The 27,330-nt window shown below is 34.1% G+C and overlaps 1 protein-coding gene and 1 long non-coding RNA gene across 2 annotated transcripts; one reads left to right on the top strand and one right to left on the bottom strand.

The window, feature by feature from the left end:
- LOC139511265 (rho-related protein racA-like) lies at positions 1 to 27,177 on the top strand. The gene is made up of 11 exons (XM_071297876.1): positions 1 to 114; positions 9,893 to 10,076; positions 13,572 to 13,740; positions 14,197 to 14,330; positions 14,730 to 14,832; positions 19,315 to 19,496; positions 21,496 to 21,667; positions 22,583 to 22,816; positions 23,374 to 23,477; positions 24,063 to 24,302; positions 26,852 to 27,177. Coding segments are annotated over exons 1-11 (1,731 nt in total). The 5' UTR covers positions 1 to 112; the 3' UTR covers positions 27,059 to 27,177.
- On the bottom strand, positions 6,602 to 7,913 carry LOC139510455 (uncharacterized). The gene is made up of 2 exons (XR_011661880.1): positions 7,676 to 7,913; positions 6,602 to 6,677 (listed from the first exon to the last, which is right to left on the bottom strand). It is a non-coding gene; the product is annotated as an uncharacterized lncRNA (long non-coding RNA).
- Positions 27,178 to 27,330: the final 153 nt, after the last annotated feature.

Raw genomic sequence — 27,330 nt, forward strand, 5'->3', positions numbered from 1 at the left:
ATGTTATTACGAATTCTATTTATATCACGATTATACGATCAATACACACGAACCATGTACAAAAACAAAACACGTATGTGTGTAAATTGTACGATAAGTGGAATGTTCTGAAATGTATGTATTTTTTTGTTTTATTGCTTGCTTTATTTATAATTTATAAAATAGACAATACTAAACAATCATTCTATTTTTTGTTTATTATCTTTCGTCGTTATTCGTTATTCATATAACTACAATAATATATATAGTAAATTGATCTGCTGGACATATACTTTTTTGGATAAAATGTTTAAATAATTTTCAGTTATGTTATGTACACAGGTAGAGTCATGTAATTCAACAACTACACACTGAAGTATAAATTAAAATGCATTGATCGTCCAAAAAAGGGGGTGGAACCCCCAGGATCCGCCCCTGGACCTTTGTTTCACATTATGTTCAATCATAGATGTAATACCCATAGATAAAGTTCGCCAAAAGTTCCCCACTGTTCTCTATTGTTAGATACAAAGAACCATGACCAAATTGACTGTCTTTGAGGTATTACATCTATGGTTCAATCTAATTGAATTTATTTTATATAATAATTAGATTGAATTATGTTCGTACGAGGCTTGATATATCTTTATTTATAGAAATAATGTTTATTCATAAACATTATATACAGAGACATAGTATTAATTTATAACCTTGATAATATTTTAGATTAAGTATACTAATCTGCCCCTAAGTTGTGATTACAACGAGGAGTGTTTTTAATCTGCCACAAATTCTGATTACAACAATTAAGGAGATCTTTAATCTGCCACTCAAGTTCCGATTACAACAAAGAGGTCTTCAATCTGCCTCCAAGTTCTGATTACAACATGGAGGTCTTTAATCTGCCACAAATTCTGATTACAACAATGAGGTCTTTAATCTGCCACAAATTCTGATTACAACATGGAGGTCTTTAATCTGCCACAAATTCTGATTACAACAATGAGGTCTTTAAGCTGCCCCAAGTTCTGATTACAACTAGGATTGTTTTTAATTTGCCCACAAATTCTGATTACAACTAGGATTGTTTTAATCTGCCCCCAAATTCTGATTACGACAAGGAGGTCTTTAATCTGCTCCCAAGTTCTGATTACAACAAGAAGGTCTTTAATCTGTCCCAAGTTCTGATTACAACAAGGAGGTCTTCAATCTGCCCCCAAATTCTGATTACAACATGGAGGTCTTTAATCTGCCACAAATTCTGATTACAACAATGAGGTCTTTAAACTGCCACCCAAGTTCTGATAACAACTAGGAGGTCTTTAATCTGCTCCCAAGTTCTGATTACAACTAGGATTGCTTTAATCTGCCCCCAAATTCTGATTACAACAAGGAGGTCTTTAATCTACCCGTAGTTCTGATTACAATTAGAAGGTCTTTAATCTGCCCTCAAGTTCTGATTACAACAAAGAAGGTCTTTAATCTGTCCCAAGTTCTGATAACAACAAGGAGGTCTATAATCTGACACTTAAGTTCTGATTACAACAAGGAGGTCTTTAATCTGCCACCAAAGTTCTGATTACAACTAGGATTGTTTTTAATCTGCTCCCAAGTTCTGATTACAACTAGGATTGTTTTTAATCTGCCCCCAAGTTCTGATTACAACAAGGAGGTCTTTAATCTGCCCCCAAGTTCTGATTACAACTAGGAGGTCTTTAATCTGCCCCCAAGTTCTGATTACAGCGAGGAGTGTTTTTAATCTGCCACCCAAGTTCTGATTACAACAAGGAGGTCTTTAATCTACAACCAAGTTCTGATTATAACTAGGAGGTCTTTAATCTGCTCCCAAGTTCTGATTTCAACTAGGATTTAGTGATATTGTTTGCCTTAAATTACTGGAGAATAAAGGCCTTTTCCCCTGGGGAAGAGTCCCAATTTGAAATAAAAATGGCTTAAAATTATTCCCAAAAAGACAACTTTTTTCCCAGACAGGGCAGTCACAGTAGTAATTGTGCGTGAATACAACTGAAAAACACCCATTTAAACATTTTTCATGCCTAAAATGACTATAAGTGCAGATTTGAGGGTCTATTTATGTATCATCACTGACAATGAGGGGTCTTATTTCATATGAGGGTTTTCCTCTTGAAAGGGGGTCTGCAAATCGAAGATCCAGCCAAATTCATGGTTAATAATAAATTTCCCAATTTGATAAAAATGACGCATATTTTCCCAATAAAAAAGGGTAGAGGTAGTTTTGAAAAAAGCCAACAATGTCACTGACAAAGTAATAATTACAGATCTGTTGTCAGATTGATATGTCATCAAACAGTCGGTAATTCATTAGGTACTTCTGGTGTAATGGTCTCCATCATATGACAGTTCTTGTCCGTTCGTTTTTGATGTGTTTTGTTATTTGATTTTGCCATGTTATCATGGTTATTATGGACTTTTCGAATTGATTTTCCTCAAGTTCAGTATTTTTGTGATTTTACTTTTTGTTTACACAGTCGGTAATTCATTAGGTGTTTCTGGTGTAATGGTCTTCATGAGTTGTTTACATAGTCGTATGAAGCAGAATTCTTACTCAACCTCAAAAAAAAAAAAAAAAAAGTTTAAAAAGTTCCTTCTCAAGATCTCTTATTATATATTTAGATATATTGTTGGTGTCCTGTTGTTCAATAGTATTCATTTACAAGTGTGGGTGCATCTCATATATTCCGGTGAATCTGGGTGCATCTTATATATCATGTATATCCCAGTGAAACTGAAATTAAGGATACTGCCAAATAACAGGTCTGCCTTCTATCTTTAAAAATCTTTTTCGAAATTAATACAGACGGATGACTTTCTAAATGAAAACAGCGTTTTATAAGTTTGGTGAGTCCGAAGCACTTTTATCAACTTACTGATTTATCTTCACCAAGCTGAAAATATTGAAAGCTGAGGATATTTAAACACTTGAGGAGTTATATATGTCAAAAGAGACGGACAAAATCTTCTAACTAACGATCAATTTAACCAGAGGAAGTTGATGCTAGCTTTTATTAGTTTCTTTATAGTATTCGTTCCCACTATAAAAACTTTATTTTTCTAACACAAAAGCTATTCATGGGAAGAGAGAAGAACTAAAATCGACACTATCTACAAGTGGTATGGTAATCCTCACGATTCGATGTGTATGTTTTTCAGATCACGATAGCCATGTTTTCATTGTTTTAGATCTTAAGTTACAAGAATATTCGTATATTCGAATTTTACCGACAGTTTACGTAATAGTTATCCCATTCGGACTTGGTGTGTAATAATAATAATAATAATAATAATAATAATAATAATTAAAACCCAATTCTTCAGAGAACAATTGAAGGTCTTTCCACCTCGATAATAAGAATGAAATTTAGAAAACGATGTTAGAAAATGTCACTCCTTGTTGATGTTATGTGCTAAATCAAACTGATATATATAAAAAATAAGATTCATATGATTGTGCAGAAGACTTAATAATGAACCTGAAAGATTTTTTAGCAAAGGTCAAAATCTAGAACGTCAAATTGTCCTTGGACCTTTACCTCAATTTTGAGGTCATAGGTCAGTGATCTCAAATCAAAAGACCCCAGGTCAATCAATTGTATGGTTGTGAAGAAATACTGATTTCAAATACATAAGGGGACAAAACTCCTACAAGGGTTGACCAAAACACTTTTACTCAAATGGGTTGCAGTTGCGCCTTATTGTAAACAGTTTTTTGGAAAACACATCACATCATTGTTTGTTACAGTTTCTTTTGAATATAGATTACAAGCAACGTTCTAAATTTAGAATATGACCTTGACCGTCAACCTTCAACCTTGACCTCAATTTCAAGGTCATATGTCCGCGAACTCAAATCGAAAGACCCGAGGTCAATCACAAATCATACAATTGTTAATCTCACAAAAGGCCTTCACACATTTAAATGAATAATTCATATAACTATCAATGCATATAGAACAATATTCAATAGATACAAATGTATGTACACAATTACAAATATATATACACAAGCATGAAAACAGACTGTAGAACTAGCATGGCGAGAATGTCCTAAAAAAACTTTGTCTACTCATGATAAGTGTTAGTCTCGATTACCCAGACGCATATTTAAATATAGCGTCTGGGGTGATTAACCAGACTGGTCAAAAATTTATAGGGGGCGTAACAAATAATTAAATATAGAACATATCTATAAATAGATTTTCCGTTATCCCCAATATAATTTAAATAAAAAAAGCATCAGTCAACAGTGTAGTAGTAAATGTACATGACATTCCTGTAGCTCACTCTGTGTTGGCCAACTTGCTGAATGGGAAATTTTAATATCAACGTGAAGTAAAATAAATAAAACTGCTCACAAACAATTTCACACGTATTCCTGTTCTCAGAGTTCTTGTCTGAAACTGAGTGATGTATAAAGTTTAACATATATATAATACAGATCTAGAGTCAAAATTAAGCTTTAATTGGCCGTACTTTATATTCAAATTTCGGATATTTTCATCTTTGATAAAAAGTATTTTATATAAGTTTTACTCTTTTTATTGTCATGGTTTTTATCCAAGACTTGATCATTAACTACTTTTCTAGTTATCGGCCGGTTGTGTCAGCCGTGATTCCCCCGTTACCTGGGTACCGCAGACAGCGACACCCAAACGCCTGCCTCTTTTTATTCTGAGGTTTAGTTACGGCCCTATGTAAATACTTCAGCACTCGTCATAGGCGGATCCACCCCACCCCCATTTTTTTCGTAGGAAAAATGTGGTTGCTTATGTAGGGAAACTCTGTAGCATGAGTGAGCGTAGTTCCCCTCCCTAATAACAAGTTTTGGATCCGCCACTGTTCGTGTATAGAGGATACCACGCTCTCTGCACGCTTAAAAATGTGTCCGTAGGTGGATCGTTATATACGGCTTTAATCTATATATTTCTGCTTCTATAGAATATTATTATTGCCCTTATTTTTTAGTGAGTCATAATTTCTCCAACCTTCCCGAACGGGCTATAAATTAGGACCTCCTTTTTATAATTATTGTTAATTTCTATTCGTCCTGAACATTACCATTATTTACCACAAGACGATGAAAAGGCAACCCAAGATCAAACTATTCTTATATTATTGCATATCTGTCCACTTTATTCTCTTATCTTCATACCATAAAATACCACTATTTTCTATTCTTTGTATTGCATCACATCGTCCTAAACATGCATGAAATATTTGTCACTGGACGTTAAGCAACCAACCATCAGTATATTGTCACCGTTAGTTTATTCTTTATTTTTTTTATCCATTTTTTCCTAGTTTTGTCTCATCATTCTCATTTCTATAAATTCCTGTAATAATTTATGCTGTCCTATTTTTTTTTATATATCTGATGCACTTACCTTACAAAAAGGCACACATCAAATTACGTCTATGTAAAGAAAAACGTCTCATACAAATACTAAGAATGCATTTGGAAATTAGTATGGCGTTCATTAACACTGGACTAGTATATATTTGTTTAGGGGCCAGCTGAAGGACGCCTCCGGGTGCGGGAATTTCTCGCTACATTGAAGACCTGTTGGTGACCCTCTGCTGTTGTTTTTTATTTGGTCGGGTTGTTGTCTCTTTGACACATTCCCCATTTCCATTCTCAATTTTATATGTAGAAAACTCCCTTAAAACAAGTATAACTGGCAGTTTAGCGTGATCACACAACGAGCCAACTCAATTTTCATTTACAAAATTAACTGATCTTAAAACTGCAAACGACAGAATAGTCTGAATGTTTCTTAGCTGTTACACCAATAATCGCCTGATCCTTTTGGGAGAAAATTTTTAGGAACCAACCTTCACACAAAACCACTTTGCCAATGTAGCCCGTCTCCATGGAGAAATATAGAACATAACCAGTCAGTCATGAAACTCAATACTCTTTGAATGCATGTTTGAATCATGCACATGGAAAAGATGGAATGGGATTTTTGGCATAGTAACTTGTAAAAAACATAAAAACTCAGAAGTGTATTTAACTTCTCCAACTCTTATAAATTCCATCATGTATTAGCATGCAATAAAGGACAGCTTAGCAAGAACAATTACTTCTCCTGTGAACCTTTATTATAAAAATAAGGAAATTGGTATCATTGCTATACATGTTGTGACGAGGCAACAACCCAGCAGAGTTCAAATGACATGGATATACGCAAATGTGATCACTGCATGACCTTCAATATTAAGAAACTCCCTACCGTATACAATGTAGTCAACTATAAAAGGGCCTGACATGAAAATGAGATACAATTCAACCGTAAAAACTAACTGTTTAATTGTTCCGTATGATTTTTATTTTGTTAATACAAATCTAATTTCCCTAACATATCTCACAACAATGTTTCTTGATATTTGTTTCATTTAATCAATATACGTCTGTGTATTTTTTTTTCTCGCTTTGTGGTGGCTGTCAAAATAATGTATACCCAACATTTTTGGTACTGTGATTTATTCATACTGATTGATGCTTCAGTAATTAAAAAATAAATCTTTCAGTTTGAGTCTTGTTCTAATAAAATTGAAGCATGTTTATGATACAATCAAAATCCTGAATATTACATTTTTGTTTTAATTCTTCACATTTTACACATAAAATCTGTGTCCATAAATCATCATTGGTTTGTCTACAAAAGAAAGTAAATATTAAAATCATATCAAATTTTAGTCACCAGCATAGCATATATATGAAAAACAAATTGTTTAAAAAACCCATAATAGAAATATATTTTATAAACTATTGTCCTGGTGCAAGCTAAATCCCGCTTTAGGGTGCAAGATTATCTTGCTTTGTTAAAGACCCGACCCATTGGGCTGTTTACTGCTCTTTTGGTCGGGTTGCCCAGTGTCTCTTTGACACATTCCCTGTTTGTATGCTTTATCCAAACCATGCATGGATTTTTCTCATTGTTGAAGGCCACTCACATCCAAATAATTTGAACTTGGGTGGATATTTCTCATTGGTATTCATACCACATTATTTTATTTGTGTAATGTTGAGATTTTGGTAATTTTATCTTCACTTGTTGTTTTAGTTTACATGATAAACTCTTAATCATGATGATGGGTTCACTGGTTGCTGTCGCAGTCATTGACACCTCTTTTCATTGATGCTGAAAATATTGTTTAACTATCTTTTGTTTTGCAGAAAATCGAATGTATAAATCATTTTGACCGTTTAGTGTACTATGTAAAAAATGGCATCTTCTAGAAACACTTTGATTGTTTGTCTTTGAATGAGTAAAACATTGTGTATCTCTCCGCCCCCCCCCCCTTTTTTTTTTACACATATCAAGATGCAGGCTCCCTTATTTAGATAGATACAACAAACTTATCTCGGATGAAGGTGATATTTCGAAGTCATAGCAGTTTTACATCAAGTATTCATAAAGTTAACGACACTACACGTAAAAATGTATTTATATCGTATACGACTGTTCGAGTGGTCCCAGCAATTATAAACGGTTCGTTTTCGTTGCACGGACATGCATGAAAGAATATATTAAAACTACTCGGTGTATCAGGTTGCATTCTTCTTTAAGTTTTCCAGTTTTCCATCTGAATAAAGATGATTAATAACTGCATTGCAATTTATGTTACAGTGTGTGTTGTTATAACATCTTACCAAGGTTGGATGACATCATGTCGGCTGGTTTTGCCTTCGCGTCCATGCCCATGTACGCCATGCTGTATGGTGTTTTCCATAAATTGTATGTCGTCATAAAAATATATAAATAGCTTTAAACAACAATCGGTACACTCGGGCTTTTCAATAATATTATCGTAATGTCATTTCTTCCGAAGTCAATAACCAACTTCTTGGTTATTCGTCTTGGACATTATCTTTGACAACAAGCTAAAAAAGCCGATACAATTCCGAATGTCATAAATTACCATTTTTATATCACTTGTCATCCAGACGCTCTACTTTGAAAAATAAAGCGGCTGGATGATCGAGACTAGATAAGTGTCGGTCAAAGATCACCCCAATGGCCGGAGGCACACCAAGTCCGAATTGGATAACTATTTTACATCCCAGCTGTTTTATATTAGACGAAAACCCATTTACAATTCATAAAATCTAGTTTAGAACGCCACACAACCATTATAAAATACTTTATATATTACTTTATGACCCCGAACACGATGAGTAGATGTAAAACAATGTCAACTCGCCCCACCGGCCAATCGGCCCCACACTAGATCGCCAATTTATAATAAATCGCCCCACTCTTGTTTACCGACTCGCTCCACTTTGAAAGAGGCTAAAATCAAATTGAACAATCAATCTGGCAACTCACTTATTAACAAAATGGGTTTAAAGCCCACTGAATAAAGGTCTGCCAACTCGCCCCACTTTATAATATCTTGCTTCTTTTAAGTATGTTGAATTACCGAAAGTTGGTATACAGTCGTCCTGATGTAGTGGTATGTGTCGTGGGTTGATATGCTAAAGGTCTTGAGTTCGAATCCAAGCATTTACACTGGATTTATCTACGCAGATTTTGATAGATAGTCTTTTCCGTATGATTAATTATAAGTTTTATAGTGGATTTGACATTCCCGCCAAAATGTTACATGACAAAGGAAGACAATAACAATCAAAACCAAGGAGTCAACAAAGACTCACAAAACCAAAGTACATTTACATCAACAGTTATAAATAATAATTAAGAAACAACACGAACTCCACTAAAAACCGGGTGTGAAATCAGGTGCTCCTGAAGGGTAAGCATTTCCGTATACGGCACCCGTCGTGTTATTTCTTTGTTCAGTTCGGTAATGATGGAAGGTTATTATGACTGAGGAAGAATATCAGATATGATTTCTGACACACTTTTGTCATAATGGCCAATCAGCTCATGATGGCATCCGTAAAATTTCTTTAGTGATGACCATAATTTGATTGATTCATAGCCCTGTCTTAGCAACTTTTGAGAAAGCAGTATTCCTCGTTCAACAAAATCAACGTACTTTGAGCTAGCTCTAGAGTAAGTATCAATTGAGACACATACTCCATATGCTGGTGCCGCTGGGATGTTGCTACAAAACAAAACACAACATAGAAAAGCCTGATTAACACTTACCCCTTTAAAAACTGGGGATGATCTCAGCGGATCTGGAAGGTAATGCAGATCCTGCTCAACATGTGGCACCCGTCGTGTCGATTATGTAAGTATAAACTCGGCACTAAGTTTAAATCAGTATGTCAAACTCGGGGAGAAAGGGACGGCGGTGTGGTTACAACAATTAAAATATATCCGTTGTCATATTGGTCAGTTGATGGGTTTCTCTCGGTTTTAGTTTGTAAACTTTTCAATGTATATTGTAAAATAAAATTTTTAATACATGTATGTGGAAACCTTACCGCAAGGTACGGTACTATATCTCCAATTGAAAGTAGATATCTACGTGAGAATTTATCAATCAAACAGTGTACGGACATTATTGTTAAGCTATTAAAAGATGGAATTTTAGTTCTAGATATCATCGGAAACGTTAAAAGATGATAAATAAAATAAGACGGGTGTATATGATCAGGTATCATAGTATGTTTTCAGTGGTTCACCATTTAAAAGACAAACATTTTTACTCCCCAGATTAAAACAATTGTTAATTTATAGTTTCTGATAGCTACTTCAATTGAAAAGGCCAAAACAAGAAAAAATCTTGTTGGTAAAGAATAAAACCACCTCGATCGTCTCGCTGTAGCGTGGTCGCTTCCAGTTTATGGGGTCAGTTGTTGACTACACTGTCGGGTCAAACAAAACAAAAATATTCTTATAGTACTTATACTGCAAACTTAAAATCCTATTTTACTACATTTTTTATAAATTTTCAGGTCAGATGTAGTTCAAATATTGGTTGTAGGCGATGGCGGTGTTGGAAAAACCTCACTTCTCGTTACATATGGTACCGGATCCTTTCCCCACCCGTATATTCCATCTGTAGCAGATCTTGAATCGATCATTAAAACAGTAGAAGGACATTATATTAACCTAACATTAATGGACACAGGCGGCGGTGTAAGTATGTTACAGTTAATTTAATGGGACACATGCGGCGGCGTACGTATGATTACATTGAATGACATGGGACACCAGCGGCAGTGTACGTATGGTTACATTAAATATAAAGGGACACATACGGCGGTGTAAGTATGGTTACATTTAATGTAATGGGACACAGGCGGTGGTGTAAGTATGGTTGCATTTAATGTAATGGGACACAGGCGGTGGTGAAAGTATGGTTACATTTTATGTAATGAACTCAGGCGGTGGTGTAGGTATGGTTAAATTTAATGTAATGGAACACAGGCGGCGGTGTAAGTATGGTTACATTTAATGTAATAGGACACAAGCGGCGGTGTAAGTATGGTTACATTGAATGTAATGGGACACATACGGCGGTGTAAGTATGGTTACATTTAATGTAAAGGGACACAGACGGCGGTGTAAGTATGATTACATGTAACGCAATGGACATAGGCGTTAATGTAAGTATGACTACATTTAATGTGAATGGACACAGGCGGCGGTGATAGTTTGGCTACTTTTAATGAAATGGAACAAAGGTGGCGGTGAAAGTATGGTTACATTTAATGTAATGGGACACAGGCGGTGGTGTAAGTATGGTTGCATTTAATGTAATGGGACACAGGCGGCGGTGAAAGTATGGTTACATTTTATGTAATGGACGCAGGCGGTGGTGTAAGTATGGTTACATTTAATGTAATGGGACACAGGCGGTGGTGTAAGTATGGTTACATTTAATGTAATGGGACACAGGCGGCGGTGTAAGTATTGTTACAATTAATGTAATGGGACACAGGCGGCGGTGTAAGTATGGTTACATTTAATGTAATGGGACACAGGCGGCGGTGTAAGTATGGTTACATTTAATGTAATGGGACACAGGCGGCGGTGTAAGTATTGTTACAATTAATGTAATGGGACACAGGCGGCGGTGTAAGTATGGTTACATTTAATGTAATGGGACACAGGCGGTGGTGTAAGTATGGTTACATTTAATGTAATGGGACACAGGCGGCGGTGTAAGTATTGTTACAATTAATGTAATGGGACACAGGCGGCGGTGTAAGTATGGTTACATTTAATGTAATGGGACACAGGCGGCGGTGTAAGTATGGTTACATTTAATGTAATGGGACACAGGCGGCGGTGTAAGTATTGTTACAATTAATGTAATGGGACACAGGCGGCGGTGTAAGTATGGTTACATTTAATGTAATGGGACACAGGCGGTGGTGTAAGTATGGTTGCATTTAATGTAATGGGACACAGGCGGCGGTGAAAGTATGGTTACATTTTATGTAATGGACGCAGGCGGTGGTGTAAGTATGGCTACATTTAATGTAATGGGACACAGGCGGTGGTGTAAGTATGGTTACATTTAATGTAATGGGACACAGGCGGCGGTGTAAGTATGGTTACATTTAATGTAATGGGACACAGGCGGCGGTGTAAGTATGGTTACATTTAATGTAATGGGACACAGGCGGCGGTGTAAGTATTGTTACAATTAATGTAATGGGACACAGGCGGCGGTGTAAGTATGGTTACATTTAATGTAATGGGACACAGGCGGCAGTGTAAGTATGGTTACATTTTATGTAATGGGATTCAGGCGGCGGTGTAAGTATTGTCACATTTTCATATGTTTGAGATGGTAGACCTGACAAGATAAATCTGGAGCTTTAAGAATAATGCAGAAGGAGTTAAAATTGATGAGTTTAAAAAAACTGTTAAAGGCTAAAATTGTCTAGGGTTAAACTGGTTATTTAATTCAAATTGAAAGTGAGTACAATAATTAACTTCTATAAAAAAGTAGACTTATTTTGGAACAACCAAAAAAATAGAAAACAACAGGCATAATATGGACTCTGTATTATATTTAATTAAAAAAAAAGGGGTCGTTATTAAGAAAGGAAGATGAACATAGCAGTTGTGTTCAAATTACTTTCAATTTCCCCAGACAATACATGAATACTGTACGTTACAGTCTTTACTTCGTATGTTCTATTCAACACAGAGCAATTGGACTTCGATAATGTATCAAGTGTACGAATAGATATATCAGGTTTGCTCCATTTTCCAATAGACGGAGGAATAAATAATGATTTTTTTAAAGAGAGTATACAAAGGGGACTATAAAGTCATTGTCATTACGCAGTGGATAATCAGTTGTACTTTGTATAGTTAAGGGAAAAAAATCACAAACATATTGTTTTACTACGGGAAAATGAGATCTCGTAAGTGTCTCATGAATACATGTAACATCAATTTAATGGTGGACCCATTTGTTATTCTTTCATCGATTTCCTTTTATATATATATATATATATATATATACAACTCGTCTAAACATCAACCCAACAATGTTAGATCTGTAAATTTGCTTTCGCAAATTTTTGGTTCTTCCCTCGCCGAGATTCGAACCCATGCTACTGTGATATCGTGACACCAAATCGCCTGCACTGCAGCCGTCCCGCTAGACCACACGACCACCTGGGCTCTATATATATTTCTATCCTATTAGTTAATTTAAAAATGCTTTTTATACGACCGCAACAGTTTTAAAGTCGTATATTGCTATCAGGTTGTTGTCGTCGTCGTCGTCGTCCGAAGACACTTGGTTTCCGGACAATAATTTTAGTATTAGTGAATAGAAATCTATGAAAAAAAATATTATCTTAATAACCACAAAAGGAAGGTTGGGATTGATTCTAGGGGTTGCGGTACTAACAGTTGGGTCCCAAATAAGCATTTTTCTAGTTTCCAGACAATATTTTATGGAACGGTGTATGGATCTCTCTGAAATTATACCACAAGGTTCCATACCAGAAAGGGATGGTTATGATTGGCTTCTGGGGTTATGGCTCTAACCGTTTAGGAAATAGGATTAAAAAAAATGGGAAAACAAGGGTGTCCTGGTAAATGGACATTTACTTTTAAGTAAAATTTGGATTACCTCCCTTACACTGCTTTTAAATTATTAAATGGGTAATTATGGTTGCAAACTCCATTGGAATTTCATATTGAGATTTTGACCATATCTTGAAAGAAAGAATTGGGTTTTTTTAAAGGGGGAGAAATTGTGGGGGGATAATTTTTCTTAAAATTTCAAAAATTAATAGAAAATTTCTTCAAATATTTTTTTTTGCCAAAAGAAGGGTTTGGTAGGGGTAAAAAAAAATATTTTTTATGGGGGGGGGGAGGTCAATTCTTAACAGCTTAGTGTATTGTACACAATAAAAAAAAGGGGGGGTAAAATATTTTTTCAGGGTTGGACCTCTGCGGTCGTATCCAGCTGCGCTCGACGAAGCAATTTTTTCAAATCTTTGAGCTACCACGATAATTTGCATATATTTTAGCTTATATTGAACAAATGAATATCACATTTCCCAGTACAGAGCACAAATGATCTGGATTTGGGTAATTGTTTTTCTTCCTTTCCTCTTTCTCTTTTATCAATCAAACAAATTGGTTGGTTTATTTCAGGAGGACTACGATCGACTCCGACCTTTAAGCTACTATGGAAGTGATATCGTCCTGCTGTGTTTTGACATTGGTAATGAGTCCACACTTCTCAGTGTAAAAGAAAAATATATACCTGATCTTGATAACCATACACCTACCATTCCTCGAATACTTGTAGGCTGTAAATCAGGTAATTTATGTATGATGATATTAAAACACTAATGTGTACAAACTATTCCTCAAGTACCCGTATATTGTGAAAAAATTAATATATACCTGGTAATTAAAGGTAAATCATCAAAGATACAAGCTTGCTTAGCCTTATAATTTGTTAACACCAACCGCGCATTTTGTCTTCACAAGATTCATCAGTGGTGCTCAAATCAGAAACATTCAAACACAAATACATGTATAATGAAGTTAGAAAACATCGAAAAACAAAATATTGATAAAAACAAAAAGTTACATAATCACACGAAGGTTATGTTTGCCAATGGCGGGGAAAGCGTGAGTGCTTCAATTCTTTAAGTATTTTATAAAAAGCTGTTTTAAGATAAATCTACGCTACCAATAATGATTCATGTCATAGCAGGTTGGGTTGGTGATATCCTCGCAGACTTTAATTTAATTTACTGAATTTTTGTAGATCTTCGGATAACAGAACCGAACTCCTGTGTTGATAAAGACAAAACAGAAAGGTCTGCAAATGCTTTAGGACTGCATTATTTTGAAACCAGTTCAGTGAAGGGACATGGGCTGCAAACGTGCTTTGACAAAGCTGTATGTAATTAGTATAACTGGTTAAATTGTTAGACACTCATTCTACTCCTCTCCCTTATATACCATGCTTACAGCGGTAAGGAAAATATTGCCTTCGTCAGTGTTTGTGGATGGTTGTAATGTTTGTCATACTTTCAGTATATCACGTCTTGTTTAAGTGAAAAATAACTAATTACAATTTTATTTCTTCTTAATACGGCTAGAAATATTAGATATGTATGACGAATGCTCCAAACATTTGAGTAATTTAAAAAAAAAAAAGAGACCATATTAAAGTATGACAGAAAGAAGTGGTGTTTATTCATATCTCATTAACATATTGTCTAACTATGCATGTTAATTCCCGTTCAAAGCAATCAATCAATCAATAAAAATAAGTAATGTTTATTTATAATATAGATGCGTATTTGTCTAGACTACAGCAGATTGCCACAGAAGGGAAAACAAAAACTCTACCATAGAACCCCTAAGAAGATGATCCCTCCTGTCAAACCCATTAAAGGTAATCTTATATTTAAAACATAAATATGATAAAATTTTTAAGAATATTTAAATACCTTCAAGAATTTTCATCCGAATTTGAGAGTGATAGAAGATGCAGAACTGAATGCATTAATAGATTGATTAATTGATTGGTGTTGAATGCCACTTTCAGCACTATTATGCTATATCGCGATTATTAGTTTTTATCTGTGGAAAAATCAGAGTCCCCGGACAGAACCATCGACCTTCGATAGGAATACTGACAATCCAAGTCAGTTAAAATTGGAATCGAGCGCATCATTCACGTGCGGCTGAATGCATTAAAAGTCGAACATAAATTTGAATGTAAGTCGAACATAAATCTGAATGCATTAAAAGTCGAACATAAATCTGAATGCATAAACAGTCAAACATAAATCTGAATGCATCAAAAGTCGAACATAAATCTGAATGCATCAAAAGTCGAACATAAATCTGAATGCATCAAAAGTCGAACATAAATCTGAATGCATTAAAAGTTCAACAAAAATCTGAATGCATTAAAAGTCGAACATAAATCTGGATGCATCTAAAGTCGAACATAAATGAACTAAATGCATCAACATTTGAACATACATCTTAATCAATAAAGGCAACAGTAGTATACCGCTGTTCAAAATTCATAAATCGATAGAGAAAAAACAAATCCGGGTTACAAGCTAAACGGAGGGAAACGTATATAAGAGAACTACTACACAACAGCGACACAACACCGAAATGTAACACACACAGAAACGAACTATAATGTAACAATGGCCATTTTCCTGACTTGGTACAGGGCATTTCATGAAAAAATGGTGGGTTGAACCTGGTTTTGTGGCATGCCAAACCTCCCGCTTTAATAGAAGTGTTAATTATAACATTAAAATTACAACATTACACGACAGGGCTACAATAAATAAATGAAAGAAAATATAGGACAGAGAAACAAACGAATAATAGCCATCAAAAAGTAACAGATAACAAAATGTTTTTATACGCCAGACGCGTGCTACGTCCACACAAAACTATGCTCAGATGAAAAAAGTTTGAAAGCCATAACAACTACAAAGTTGAAGATCGCCGAGGACCAAAAGTTCAAAAAAGTTGTGAGGCCAGGGTTATCCGCCTGGAACAAAAACATCATTATTATCATGAACCATATTTTACATAACCATAAGCCAAATAATGTAGCTCCAAATACAGAAGAAAAAAAGCAACGACTATAATGCATATACATCACTTTCCTGTGTTAGGGGGGGGGGGGGGGGGGGGGGTTAGGGCGCCTACAGCGTTCTAATCCCCGCCATACGCTGCATTATGAACATGTCTCCAGTCCGGAGTTTGAACTAAGTGGTTAGCGTTTGTTGTTTCTCATATACTTGTTTTTCGTTTGTTATTTTGTAATAAATCTGGCTGTTGCTTTTTTCTCGTTTGAATTGATTTATTGCATCCAAGATTTTCAACCACAAGAGGGTTTTAGAGGCTTTTTACCTCAAAGATGTAAAATCCAAGCCTCCGAAAATCTCCTGTGCATCTTCGCAAAACAATAGTCCAGCTGGTCATGTAATTACTGGTGACCTTGGCATCGTTGCCAATGAACAACTAAGAGAGTTGTTAGCCAATGGACCAAAATATAGAATTCCCCAGCCCAACAACTGGAAAAAGAACTTCAGGTTACTGATTGATACAGACGAACAAGAACTGGACACTCTGTCTGAATGGATCAAAGCTATTCGATCATGCATTCAGAAGCGCATTCAAAAACTACGATGTACTATGATCACAAGAGTTACTAACCCTTTTAAGAATCCGGATGTTGTGGATGCTTTATCCTCTTTGCATGACAAATGTGTCGTTGTTCCAGCAGATACAACCTCCAATAATATTGTCTTCATATGTAAAAACTGTTATTTGCAATGTCTCCCAGCAGAGCTTGGAATAACTAGAACTACTGGTATTATCCTTCATATTCTTTAACATCATTTACCAAGGACGAAATTTTACAAAATCACAAATTTGTCCTTCTTTCTTTTGGTATCAACATCAAAGAAAATTTACTGTCATTATACTGGATACCAAAATTTTACAAAACTCCATATAAAGAACGATACATAGCTAGGTCATCAAAATGTGCGACAAACATCCTACGCTTTACCCTAATATTCCCCATGCTCAGTTCGACTTCACCATTTCATTAAACATGGCTTTTTAGCTCACCTGGCCAGGAACATATATATTAACGTTACATATACTGTTCCCAGACCTGGCCCAAAGGGCCAAGTGAGCTTTTCTCATCACTTTGCGTCATGCGTCTGGCGTCGTCGTCCTTCGTCGTCCGTCGTCGTTAACTTTTACAAAAATCTTCTCCTCTAAAACTACAAGGCCAAATTTAACCAAACTTGGCCACAATTATTATTGGGGTATCTAGTTTAAAAAATGTGTCCGGTGACCCGGCCAACCAACCAAGATGGCCGCCTTGGCTAAAAATAGAACATAGGGGAAAATGTAGATTTTGGCTTATAACTCTGAAACCAAAGCTTGAAGAGCAAATCTAACATGGGGGTTAAATTGTTTATCAGGACGAGATCTATCTGCCCTGAAATTTTCAGACTAATCAGACAACCGGTTGTTGGGTTGCTGCCCCTTAATTGGCAATTTTAAGGAAATTTTGCGGTTTTTTGGCTATTATCTTGAATATTATTATAGATCAACTATTAACAGCAAAAATGTTCAACAAAGTTAGATCTACAAATAAGTGAACATGACCAAAATGATCAGTTGACCCCTTAAAGAGTTATTGTCCTTAATTGTCATTTTTTACCAATTTTTCGTAAAATTTTGTAATCTTTTACAAAAATCTTCTCTTCTAAAACTACTGGGCTAAATATAACCATACTTTGCCACAATAATCATTGAGGTAACTAGTTTAAAAATGTGTGCAGTGACCCAGCCAACCAACCAAGATGGCCACCATGGCTAAAAATAGAACATAGGGGTAAAATGTAGATTTTGGCTTATAACTCTGACACCAAAGCATTAAGAGCAAACCAGACAGGGGGTAAAATTGTTTTCAAGTCAACATCTATCTGCCCTGAAATTTTCAGATGAATCCGACATTCGGCAGTTGGGTTGCTGCCCCTGAATTGGTAATTTTTAAGGAAATTTTGCGGTTTTTGGTTATTATCTTGAATATTATTATAGATAGAGATAAACTGTAAACAGCAATAATGTTCAGCAAAGTAAGATCCACAAATAAGTCAACATGACCAAAATGGTCAGTTGACCCCGTAAGGAGTTTTTGCTCTTTATAGTCAATTATTGATAATTTTTGATAATTTTGTAAATTTTTGTAAATTTTTACAAAATATTTTCCTTTGTAACTAATGGGTCAAGTTCATTATAAATAGTGATAATTGTAAGAAGCAAGAATGTTCAGTAACATAAGATCTACAAACATATCACCATCACCAAACACAATTTTGTCATGAATCCACCTGTGTCTTTTGTTTAATATGCACATAGACCAAGGTGAGCAACTTTTTCTATAAAAATGGGAATCGTAGATACAATCTTTTGTTTAGGGTTACAATAATTCATATTTTTTAAAGAACCACACTGAATCTACCAGAAAATATACTAAAGATGATATTATCAAAATGCTGGACATTTTAATGCTGGACATTTTGCTGGACATTTTAATGCTGGAAAAAAATGCTGGACATTTTAATGCTGGAAAAAAATGCTGGACATTTTAATGCTGGACATTTTGATCGACAATAAATTTGTTGAGTTTGGAGGATTTATATTTCAATAGACAGTCGGTATCCCAATGGGTACTAATTGTGCATCCCTACTGGCCTTACGAAATTCTTTAATTTTACTTTCCGATATTTTTATGATGTCCTATCATTGAATAACCTATATTTCAGTTAATAATTACATCTCGTATATCCCAGTGAACTTGAAATTAAGGATACTACTGATACTAGAAGGACTGCTTCATACCTTGATCTTTCCCCCCTATATAGACACAGAAGGACGACTTCACACGAAAATTTATGATAAACTGGCATTTGTCATTACGTCGTCTAATCTTTTAATTACCGAACGTGACTTATTCCTGATTGTGACTGTTTTGCTGAGTGTGAATTCACATTGCTATAAGACGTGTCATGGTACTTTTCTATCCAAAATTCATGTATTTAGTTTTGATGGTATACTTGTTATTCTCATCGGATTTGTCAAATGTCTTATCGTTTATAGTTGTAAATCTTATTTTTTTTTCTGTTGTATTCGTGTATAATGGTAAAGATAATTAATCACCCAGTTCATTTATTTTATTTATTTTAGTTTGGGTCAACTAAATTTAAACGATATATTTGGTTTACAGTTTGATTCATAAGAAACACCGACATATCTAGATAATACAATTAATTGCATTCGAAGTAAAGTGATATAACGAAAAAAGTTTTCTCTTTAGAAAAACCACCAACATTTGTTTGGGAAAAATCGACTTTTGCTGAGGACTGGCTACAGATGTTAAACAATCCTAAATATTCAGATGTTATGTTTCTGGTTGACGGAGGACGACATCAATGTGAAGGTCATAGTATAGTCCTTTCCTCGGCGTCAGAATTATTTTGTGGGATAATCAGAAATCAGGTAAGTGCGCAAAACGCTGACGCTGTTTACATTGTATGTGTTTATAACCTAGGTACACATTTTGATTTATGAAATTGAATGTATTTATTAGGTAAATGACACAAAAATACAAAAACAAACGTAGGAACACATTTAAAGGTAAAATGTTTTGGAAATTAGTTTCAAAAATATATATTGACCAAATGGAAATCTAACCAGTTACGTTGGGTTCGTGTTGTTTATTCTTTAGTTTTCTATTTTGTGTCATGTGTACTATTGATTGTCTTTTTTTCATTTTTAGCCATGGCGTTGTCAGTTTATTTTCGAATTTTGATTTTGACTGTCCCTCTGGTATCTTTCGTCCCTCTTTTACGTTAAAAGAGGGACGAAAGATACCAAAGTGACAGTCAAACTCATAAATCTAATACAAACTGACAACGCCATGGCTAAAAATGAAAAAGACAAACAGAAAAACAATAAAAACTACACACGACACAACATAGAAAACTAAAGAATAAACAACACGAACCCCACCAAAAATTAGGGGTGAACTCAGGTGCTCCGGAAGGGTAAGCAGATCCTGCTCCATATGTGGCACCCGTCGTGTTGCTTATGTGATTACAAATCCGGTAAATAGTCTAATTCGGTAGGTCATATTCATGAAAGGGAAGGGGATTGTAGTTACGACGTAAGGAACGTATCCGATATCATTTGTGAAACGGTTATTCCATAACGGTCAACCAACTCGTGATGGCGTCCGTAAAATTTACGAAGGGATGATTTCAACTTCACCATTTGGAACTCTTGGTTTAATAGCTTCCTTGTGAGCAGCAAATCTCTATCAAGAAAATCATGATAGGAAATGCAAGCACGGGAATATCGTATCAATTGGGAGATATATACCCCATATGCAGGTGATGCTGGAATGTTGCTACTTAGAAATGGAAAGTTCACAATTGGAAAGCTGAAATCATCTCTTTTGTCGTAAAGTTTGGTTTTCAACTGACCCTCATTGTCAATTTCTAGATGTAAGTCAAGATATGAAGCCGACTTAACTGTATCTGTAGTATCCTTTATCTCTAGTTCGATTGGATAGATGCGTTCTACATAGTCACCAAATTTTGAATTGTTTAGTGAAAGAACATCATCTATATAGCGGAAAGTAGAGTTAAAGGATATTGCTAACTTCTTATCTTTCTTCCTGCATGAAGTCAGCCTCATGATAATAAAGAAACAAGTCGACGAGTAGAGGGGCACAGTTTGTTCCCATTGAAATGCCGACAGTCTGTTGAAAAACACGTCCTCCGAACGTAACAAATATGTTGTCAATCAAGAAATCAAGCATCTTGATAATATCAGTTTCAGAGAATTTTTTGTTTGAATCAGAGTGATTCTTTACAAAGTAGGATTTATCCCTCCCTAAGACAAGATACTTGTATCTACGTTGGCCATTCTTTTTTATGAAGCAAAGTAATACCAACTCTTTCAATTTGTCTTTTAGTTTGGAATGTGGAATACTTGTGTACAGAGTAGAAAAGTCAAATGTTTTAATACTGTTACAAGATGAAAGAGAGTTAGACCACACACAAAACGGTTTCAATATCATCTGAATCGGATAATACGCGAGAGATAAAGTGTCTAAAGAGAATAGATTATCACTAGAACAGGACGACAGTTGTATATGATTTGACAAAACCGGAGCTATAAGCTATAGTTAAACTTGGTATACATTGTAGATAAATGTGGATGCTTTCCTATTGTGAAAACTATAATGGTTTATATATAATACTGTTACGAATATGTACTTAAAAAAACTACACAATATAATTATAAAAATTCGAATTTGTTATGTTTTTGAAAGAAATTTTGAATAACGACGAATACAATTTCTAATGATTGATGTGCTTGATTGTAATGTCCAGTGGCAAATATGTCATGCAAAACTAATATATATTATGAAGTTTCGTATAAAATAAGAACATGTTTCAAGAATTATTTTTATTCATTTAATTTTTTTAAGAAATATTCTGGTTTGGTCGGAACATCGGAAGATACGATTTCTGATAAAGTAGAGGGTATAGATACAATATTCTGCACCAAGCACAATGATGGTAGAAATATAATTACAATTGAGATCAATCATACATTTGAAGCTATTACATTTAAGCAATTGCTAACATTTTTGTATACAGGTGAGTTTTTTTATAAAGGTAAGTAATTCATACATGTGATTATTTATTCAGATCAGTAATTCATACATGTGAGTTATTAATACAGGGGAGTAATTCATAAACGTTAGTTATTTGTACAGTTGAGTTAATCATACACATTAGTTAATTGTACAATTGAGTTATTCATACACGTGCGTAATTCATGCATGTGTTATTTTGTTTTGAAAATTCAGTGAACTTCAAAGAAAGCAACGGTACTCATCTGGAATTTCAACAAATACGTTTCTTAAGCGGAATGAAAACGAGGACGCGAACAAAAACTGTATGTTTTTTTGATAAATCGAACGACTTTTCATCGCAATTCTATTATTGCTAAAGTGACATACAGGTCCAATGGGCCGGGTGTTAATACTAATTTAAAATTGCTATGTATATATAATTGTATAAATGTATGTTATGATGCACATGTCACATACATAAATAATTTACTTACTAAGTTACTTACTTACTTAATTACTTACTTTATTTTAAAATATATATTAGCTAATACAACTTATATTTAAATTACAACAAATCAAAAAGAAACTATTAGTCGTTGTTCTGCATTAATTAGCATTTCGTAGGTATTTTCAGCATCTATTTTCACTTAAGTTCCAATATCTGTTGCATGATTACAGATTGAGAAGAGGTTGAATTATTAAATTTCTAGCTGATAATGCATAAGCGATGTTCTTAAAAGCTGACGAAATTGAACCAGCTTGAATGCATCTAGCGAAATATTATTTCTTTATGCTACTTTTTTATTGATTGAAACAGAAACAAAAAGCAAATTCATTTCGTTGTCTTATTCGTAGCTTATTCCTCTTTAAGAATACAGATTGATAAGATCTTATAGACCAGAATTATTTTGTATAGACAAAACTATCTATATTTTAGGTGATCTAGGTACCATTCAAGAGACAAACAAAACAGAACAATTGACAGAATTACGTAGAGCAGCGGATACATTTAAACTACCATACTTACATGATATTTGTTTCAATATTGAAAATGGTGAAGAGTTTTTAAATGAAAGTATAGCCGAATACTTGAACTGGGAAACTGGTAAAAAGATGAAGGAATTATATTTTAATCAAACAACTGACTGTGATATTAAATTTGAAGTAGAAGGTAAGTATCAACTTCAGTAGCAAGGTTGTTGACTCTCAGGACTTTCCCCAAGTTTTGTGTTTAATTGATTGCTTCGGTCCTTGCTTTTAAGTTGTATTCGAGCGTCTCTGATGAGTCTTTTGAAGACGAAACGCGCATCTGGCGCAAAAATAAAATTTCAATCCTGGTGTCTATGATAAGTTTATTTAGTATATGATATCAGATAATTTAAATTTCACTGACATATTTCGTACTGTGATTGGAGGAACAACTTATTATTGCAAATGTATTAATATTATATCCAAAAAAAATAGCTTTATTACAATTATTTCTAAGGTAGACAAAAAACCATCATTGCGCGAAATACTCAACCTTTATCTTACATTTAATAACTGAATACAGATATCAGCCAATTTAATTAAGTCTCGTTGGTAAATAAGAAACCTTTAACGTGTAAAAAAACTGGTACTTAAATTAGTGCGGAGTATATATGTCTCTGATAAGTGCAATCAAAAAGACACACCTCCATAGTTAAACAAAACTTTATAATGATTAAAACCATTATGTTCTAATTTTAGGTGAACATATCACTGCCAGTACAGTAGTATTGTATTGCAGATGTCCAGTATTTGCAGATATGTTATCGATGGAATCTGAAAATGAAAACGTCGAGTCACCAGAGGTAATGAGCTTATTCAATATTATAGATTTTACCATACCGGTTTTATCGTATTTGTCACGTGTTGTATAAAAACATTTTCATAACAGCGTGGACAAGACCATTTGTACGTGTTATAGGTTGCGAGTGCTGCCTTGTAGCAGCATTAGCCTGCTCTTTTACGAAATCTACAAGGGTGTCTTTTACGTACAAGAGATATGGCTCTCTCTTATCACGGGTCAGCCATTTATCGTCCCCTTCCACTGAACTTTCATCGTTTCTGCAAGATCCTACTCGCAAATGTAGCTTTAGTAAATAAAAGTTAAATGACTTTAGTAATAAATAAATAGAAAGATAGATAAATAAATATCACGGTTGATTCCTTAATATAGGGAATAAAACAGATTTTTTCAATGAAATGCGAATGAAAATGAGGAATGTGTCAAAGAGACAACTCGACCAAAACAGCGAAAACATTGCTAAAACAACAAAATCAATTACCCACCAAAATAATATGTGTTCCTCAATCCACGTTAATTTATAGAACATAGTACTTAAATGAATGAATACATAGTATTTCATGATGCAAATAATTGTTTTATGTTACAGATACAACTGCCAGACACACATCTATGTAGTTTTCTTGCTCTCTTAGAATTCCTTTATACTGACCACGCTCCGATCTGTGATGTCAATGGTATTGGCCTGTTGCTTATTGCAGATAAATATGGAATATCAAAACTTGTCAACTATTGTGAAATTTATATTATTAACATGCTAGATAAACTGACCAAATCTTCCAGTGATTATGCTGCACAGGATATTATAGACGCTCTATTGACAGCTCAGGTAAATTACATAAACATCATCAGAAAACTAAAGTAGAGAGGCATGATGATTTTGTTTTTTTCAATTCAATGCACGTTTAATTGATTACCATCGTGAGTTATACAGAGTCGTTTGTTGTTGTAAAATCAAACAATCAAAATATTTTAAAGATGTAAAAGATTTGTTTTCTTGATTTTAAAATTGTTTTGTTACGTAAGTATATTCTTTTTACAAAGCTTGTGTGTAACCATAAGTTTTCAATTTTAGTTGATGCGAACCTTAATTAGAAACTTTTTAATTGCCAAAAATAATTGTCTGAGTTCTATAAGTTATATGATATAGGCTACTCTGTTTATGCACCTTTTTTTGTGTAAAAAGCGTATAAAATTTCAATTAACACAGGATTTCTAAAGTTTGTTTTAGTAAGCTCCCATTGAAAGAAACACTACAAAATCTACATAGTAGTCAAATTTTACGAACTTTTTTTTATCATAAAGAGGTATAATTCATGATCACAACAGTCATTTTTTGTCACTCATAGTAACATTCACCGTAACAGACAATTGAACAAGATGAACTCATTTGCTATTGAAATTGTTTTGTGTGGATTTGTAATGATAGAAAACTAAGTCAGTTGCTGTGGGAATAAAATCCTTTACAACATTGATGATAAGATTTCATGGTTGTTTAAAATGAAGTTGGTCCATTTTTCATTAAACTGTCATCGGAAGCTTTAGTCCCAAGTATAACGTATTTAATAAACTTAAGTATACTAGAGGGTGTTTTCCCAGAAAATCTTAAATTAGCTAAAGTAACTCCAATATTTAAAAATGGTGATAAACATATGCCAGAAAACTACAGACCTATATCAATACTTCCTACATTATCAAAACTATTTGAAAAACATGTCGCAAAACATTTTTATCTATATCTGTCAAAATATAAAGTATTACATGAGGCACAATCTGGATTTCGATCTAACCACTCATGTCAGACAGCCCTTACCAAATTAATTGACACCTGGCTCAACTGTATTGATAATGGTAATGTTGTAGGAACCGTCTTTCTAGATTTAAAAAAAGCATTTGATCTTGTTAATCACACCATTCTCTGCCATAAATTACATTTATACAAAGTCTCTTATCATTCAATGAAATGGTTTGAGTCGTACCCGTCTAATAGAAAACAAAGTGTGCTCTGGTAATACAGCCTCAGAATCTAAATGTATCAAATATAGGGTTCCTCAAGGGTCCATTTTAGGTCCACTTTTGTTTGTCTTATTGTCTTATTCATAAATGACATGACTTTAGAAGCCACTCATACAGCCATTGATATGTATGCTGATGATACAACACTTCATACATATGGAACAAATAAGGAAGAGATGGAAAGGGAACTAAATTACGATGCCAACACCATAAATAATTGGTGTCTGAACAATAGGATGGTTATAAATCCCTTAAACACTACTTCTATGTTGATTGGAAGAAATAAGAAACGGACTTTGCTAGGAAATGATATGAATATATGTATACAAGATAGCCCAATCACACCCGTTGAAATGCAGAAACTTTTGAGTGTATATATTGACAAAAATTTGGACTGGAAATTTCAAATTGACTATGTATGTAAAAACTTAAGTTCTCGTATCGCACTGCTATCTAGAATTAAGAAATTTTTGGATATACGTAGTAGAAAGCTGTTTTATAATGCTTATGTTCTGCCCATATTCGATTTTTGTTGCTCAATATGGGGAAATTGCTATGAGGATGGATACGACCGAACACAAATTCAATGAAGAAATCTTTTGCATATAGCTCATCTATACTTTGGAATAAACTACCAAATATAATAAAATGTTGTGAAAACCTGGACACTTTTAAACAACAATGAGTTGATTTCTTTACTTTAAATGATTTATAACAACTTACACAAATATTCTATTATATAGTGTCTAAAAATAGCAACAATCAACATTCAATCTATCTAGGTGTGGATCAGTTTGTGAATAAATTGATGCAGTTACTAAATTAAATTATATAAGTGTCTAAGAATGTAACTTTAACACACTAATGAGTGTTATAAAATTAGTTATATTTTATATGTTATTCACGCAATATTTCGCTAAACTAATTAGCGGGCGTGTGCATATATATATATATATATATATATGAATTTATTTTTCTCTTGTTCTACAGACAGTTTATAGTTAGTATGAATAGTGCATTTACATAATATGTTAGAAACTGTAAGCTTTGTAATATTTGTACTGTTTGTTCTTTGTGAGGGCCTCAAGGTAGATTAGCGAAAGCTAATTGAGTCACCCTCTTTAAATAAAGTCATTACTTACTTACTTACTTACTCAAAGATGTATTAATAATGTGGAAAGGTCATACATCTGACCCTAGATTCTGCGCATGCAACGTTATCAAAATCTGAGTAGGCGATCTTTATCATCAGAGTTGCAATGTACATACTGAATTGTACATACAACCAGTACACTATTGTTATTTCTAAATATCTAATTAATGTTGCATTGTACTCAAGTTACAGATTTTTTTCTTTCACAGGCTTGCAATGCAGAACAGTTGACAAGGTGGTGCTTCCACCATATTTCAACAAATTACGATAAATTTCAAAACACGGAACAGTTTTCTCAGCTCAGTGACCAAACCAAAAAACACATTGAAACAAATCGCTGGCCACCATTGTCCTATTTACAAGATTTTGAGAGATTTAAGCGTCGGAGGCAACAAAGAATATGCTCAGTTTTATAATAATGTGCAGTTTTATATGAACATTTCTATATGACTCTATTTATGCATTATTATTTATATTTAAATTTCCTTCCTCATAATAGCCTAAATATCTTTTATTAAAAAAATACGTAATTTAATCAAGTTTTTGTTCATCAGTTTATTTTTCACTGGACAACATTGAATTGTATAATTCAGGGCAATGCTATTGATATATGCGCATTTGCGACATTTATATCTAAAAACCTATTAAACCTGTCTAAACTAGTATATAAAGGTTCGTGCGAGACTAA

This window comes from Mytilus edulis, chromosome 2, assembly GCF_963676685.1.
Source record: "Mytilus edulis chromosome 2, xbMytEdul2.2, whole genome shotgun sequence".
NCBI classification, from domain to species: domain Eukaryota; kingdom Metazoa; phylum Mollusca; class Bivalvia; order Mytilida; family Mytilidae; genus Mytilus; species Mytilus edulis.